Genomic DNA, 4,499 nt, shown 5'->3' on the forward strand with positions numbered 1-4,499 from the left:
AGAGAGAGAGAGAGAGAGAGAGAGAGAATTGATTCTTTGATTGCCATTATTCTTATTGCTTCAATACCAAATTATTATTATAACTGCAATAAATATTGACATGCATTGGTGGGGCTCAAGGTGATGACCTGTAATGATATATAGCTGCAAGTACTAGCTCAGTAAACTAATAAATTTGCCATAATTATTTTCTTTGTTAGAGAGAGAGAGAGAAAGAGCGTTCGAGTTAGAGTTCGGGAAAAGATGGGTTCATTTCAACCTAGAACTTGTTCACATTGACAAAAGTCCTTCTCAATTCTTTGGAAGAAGGAAATAAATCCTCTTCAAATTTCTCAAAATATAGTTATATTTGTTAAATATATGTATAAGATGCCGTCTCAATGGGGGATACTTCCTTCTCACATGATGATGAAAAGGATTTACTTCCTCTTCCTCAAAAATCTTTTCCCAAACCCTAGTTCGATATTCAACTTCGAGAATCAACTTCGATTGCCATCATGCTTATTGCTTTAGTATCACAGTATTATTACACCAATACGTATTGTCATAAATTGGTTGAGTTGAAGATGACGACATATAATGATGTCTAACTGCAAGTACGAGCTAGCTATCAACAATGGCTGGTGGCGTCGGCACAGCAAGCACAGGATACAGAGGCAGACCCGGTGGTGGTGCTACAGCAAGTCGCGAAGATCTGCTGTGTGGTTGTGAAACGAGCATTGTTTCCACACGCTTGCACGCAATCGTCACTTGGCAAGTACTTGCCCGTCAAAGCGTTCAGGTTGCACACACTACTAGTCGGTTGGCAAGGAACTGATTCAGTGCTGCCTGGCGCACCTGCATGTACATAGTTTACATCTTATGGTACACACCTTTCACAGAGTATAGATAATGATTACATCTTGACTAATTACTTCTTTGTCCCACATACACACTCGCAATATACATAACGCTGTGCTTGGATGATATCAGGTCTCAGCGTGAAATCTTACCATCCACTAGCAGCACCATCCTGGCGTCGAGCAGCAGCAGAGTCGCCACTGCAGCGACTAACACAGTCGCCCAAAAATGCTTGCTCTTGCCGTTAATAATGTTAATGCTCATTGATCGCACAATAGAGTTTGCTGCCGCCATCACCATGTTGTAATAGATAGACTAGGAGCTGCAGTACAGATCAGATGGATGCAGATCATGATGATATATTAAGAGAGGTGGAAGAGGATGATATCAAATTGTGATTGTATGCCATTTTTATACACCGGCGGGTGGATTAGGGAAGTGATTCCTATGATATCTCACATATGTATGCGTAATTTGTTCTTTACTTGGCACGTAATCTACGATAATCATGATATATCGTCCAACTATCACCGCAGGCGACATGCACCTTATATTATACTGAAATAGGGGAACCATTTTCTTGCTCGATGTGACCTTTGCATTACTAAACTCAAAGAATTTTGGATAAAAAATCTTGGTAGGAGTATTCACTCTTTCCTTATTTTGAACGTGCAAGCATAACCCATTTTCAAGAAATTTCTATAGACAACAAATCTGCCAAAGGTGATAGAGGTTGTAAGAGTATGTGAAGGGAGTTAGAAGTTTGGTTCTTGTTTATGCAACATTGCATGCATTAGATGATCTACACTTGTGTAGAATCATGTTAGCACTTGATTTTGCTGGCAAAAGTAGTGGCATGCTCATCTCACATAAGTTTAGGTAATAGTCATTTAGATCTTTAGCCTAAACAATAGAACTTAGACAATGATGTTTGAAAGTCTATGTAACATGTTTATGGAATGTGTTACTTATTAAAAGCATTCAAAACTATAGGTCACATGTTTGAGTGTGTTTCTTCATATCTAGATGAGACTTTTTAGCACTTCATTACAGCTAGGCAATATTCTCATTTTGAAAAATCAATCAATCGTCGGAATTGCATATTCATGCATGTGATCCATTTGCTATATATACCAGTTAATTAATTTTATGAGTTGAGCATATTGCATACACATTTGTGTTTGTTTAATAAGATTCCAATTATGATAGAACAAATATTGGGGGGAAAATTACATCAAAAGCAAAGAAGTTTGGTTCCTTTAGTGAGACCTTTATATGTGATTGAAGTATATATTTGATCTATCGATTGATTGTCAACAATCTTACTACTATATTATTTTCATTATAGGTGGAAAGCCTTGAACCTCTAGAGGGCTTCCTGAACCTACCCCCTTTTCCAAACCTTCCTTTTTCAACCAAAACCCCCTTCCCTCCCTTCTTTCTCACGTATAATCTCTCTTTTTCTCTTCCCCCTTCCTTTTTTCCATTAAAAGCCCCTCCCCTGGCCTCACCTTCCTTTTTTAAATTAAAACCCTCTCCCCTCTCTCTCGCTTATAATCTCTCTCTTTCTTTTTACCCTCCCCTTTTTAATTAAATTCCTCCCCTAGCCCCCTCTCTCTCTCATGTGTAGGGCCTAGGTTCTCTCTCTCTCTCTCTCTCTCTCTCTCTCTCTCTCTCTCTCTCTCTCTCTATCATATTAAACTTTTTAATTTAAACTTTTCTTTTAATTAAATATTTTTAAAATTTTATTTTATTTTTTTAAACATAGTTTTTCACGCACTTTGAGAGAGAGAGAGAGAGAGAAAAGAAGAATAAGAAGAAGAAAAAGAAGAAGAAGAAGACAAAGAGAGGGGAGAAAAGAGAAAAGAGAATAGTCTTTTTTAAATTAAACATTTTTCTTCTCCCCCTCTTTCTCACATGTAGGTCCTATCTCTCTCTCTCTCTGTTAGATTAAATTTTTTAATTTAAATTTTATTTTTAATTAAATATTTTTATAAAATTTCTTTAATTTAAAGTTTTTTAAACAAAAATTTTCACAAACTTTGAGAGGGAGATAGAATAATAATAATAATAATGAGAATGATTTTAAAAAGAAAAAAAACAAAGAGAAAAAGATGGAGAGAGGGGAAAAAGAGAAAAGAGAAAAGTATTATTTTAATTAAACCTTTTTTAATATAGTTTTTGACTTGGAGAGAGACAGAGACGGAATATATATTTTAAAAGAGAGAAAATAGGGGGAGAGAAAGCATAAGAGAGAAAAGAAAAATATATAGAGAAAAAAGAGAGCGAGAGAAAAAAACTTGAAAGAGAAAGAGAGAGAAAAAGAAAAATGAGAGAGAGAGAGAGAGAAACCGAGAGAAATATACAAATACCAAAAAATAAAGAAGTGGAGAGGGAGGAAGGGAGAGGGGAAACAGAGACAAAGAGAATTATAGAGAGAGAGAAAATATAAAATTGAAGAGAGAGAGAGAGAGAGAGAGAGGAAAATAAAAAAGAAAAAGAGAGGAGAAAGGGGGGAGAGAGACAAAGAGAAAAAAGGGAGAGAAAAGAAGAAGAAGAAGAAGAAGAAGAAGAGAGAGGATTCGAGAGAGAGAAAAGATAACATTTAAAATAAAGAGAAAATAAAAAAATTAAAGAGAAAATTTTTAAAAAAAGAAAAATGATGAGAGAAGGAAATAAGAGGAGAGAGAGAGAGAGAGAGAGATGAAGAAAAAGAATATGATGATGATAAAAGAGGAAAAGAGAAAGAGAGATGAAAAAAAAGAGAAAATAAAAAAAGTCTTTTTTAAATTTAAATATTTTTTGAGAGAGAAAGGGAGAGAGAAGAAGGAGAGACGTGGGAAGAGAGAGAGAGAGAGAGAGAATATAAAATTTAAAAGAGAGAGGGAGAGAAGAAAAAAAGAAAAGTAGGAGAAAGGGGAGAAGAAAAGGGGGTGGAGAGGGAGAGCGAGAGAGAGAGAGAGGAAAAGAAAAGAGAGAATATAAACATAAAGAGAGAGAATTCTATGTAGGAAAAAACCTCGAACCTCCAGAGGGCTTTCCGAACCTACTCTACATTCCAAACCTCCCTTTTTCAATCAAAACCCCCTCCCCTCCTTTCTTTCTCACGTGTAATCTCTCCTTTTCTCTTCCCCCTCCCTTTTTTTCATTAAAAGCCCCTTCTCCCCCCCCCCCCACCTTCCTTTTTTAAATTAAAACCCTCTCCTATCTCTCTCACTTATAATCTCTCTCTTTCTTTTCTCCCTTCCCTTTTTAATTAAATTCCTCCCCCCTCTTTTTCTCATGTGTAGGGCCTAGGTTATCTCTCTCTCTCTCTCTCTCTCTAAGAAGAAAAAGAAGAAGAAGAAGATGGAGAGAGGAGGGGAGGAAAGAGCAAAGAGAATAGTTTTTTTTAAATTAATCATTTTTTCTCCCCCTCTCTCTCATGTGTAAGGCCTACATTTTCTCTCTCTCTCTCTCTCAATTAGATTAAACTTTTTAATTTATTTTTAAAAAATATTTTTAAAAGATTTTTTAATTTAACATTTTTGGACAGTTTTTCACACACTTTGAGAGGGAGATAGAGGGAAAAAAAGAATGAGAATAATAAAGAAAATAAGAAAAAGAAAGAGACTAAGACAGAGAGAGGGAAAAAAATAGAAAAGAGAATAGTCTTTTTA

The 4,499-nt window shown here is 35.6% G+C and overlaps 1 protein-coding gene across 1 annotated transcript; it reads right to left on the reverse strand.

Annotated features, from left to right (window-relative positions):
- Positions 1-377: 377 nt before the first annotated feature.
- Positions 378-1,181, reverse strand: LOC148015385 (uncharacterized). Its single transcript, XM_087665029.1, has 2 exons — positions 993-1,181; positions 378-837 (listed from the first exon to the last, which is right to left on the reverse strand). The coding sequence occupies exons 1-2, from the start codon at positions 1,138-1,140 to the stop codon at positions 611-613; spliced, it is 375 nt and encodes a 124-aa protein (XP_087521155.1). The 5' UTR covers positions 1,141-1,181; the 3' UTR covers positions 378-610.
- Between the last annotated feature and the right edge of the window lie 3,318 nt (positions 1,182-4,499).

The sequence above is a fragment of the Lygodium microphyllum genome, chromosome 24 (assembly GCF_053477565.2).
Source record: "Lygodium microphyllum isolate KBCC chromosome 24, Lygodium_microphyllum_v1.1.10, whole genome shotgun sequence".
NCBI classification, from domain to species: domain Eukaryota; kingdom Viridiplantae; phylum Streptophyta; class Polypodiopsida; order Schizaeales; family Lygodiaceae; genus Lygodium; species Lygodium microphyllum.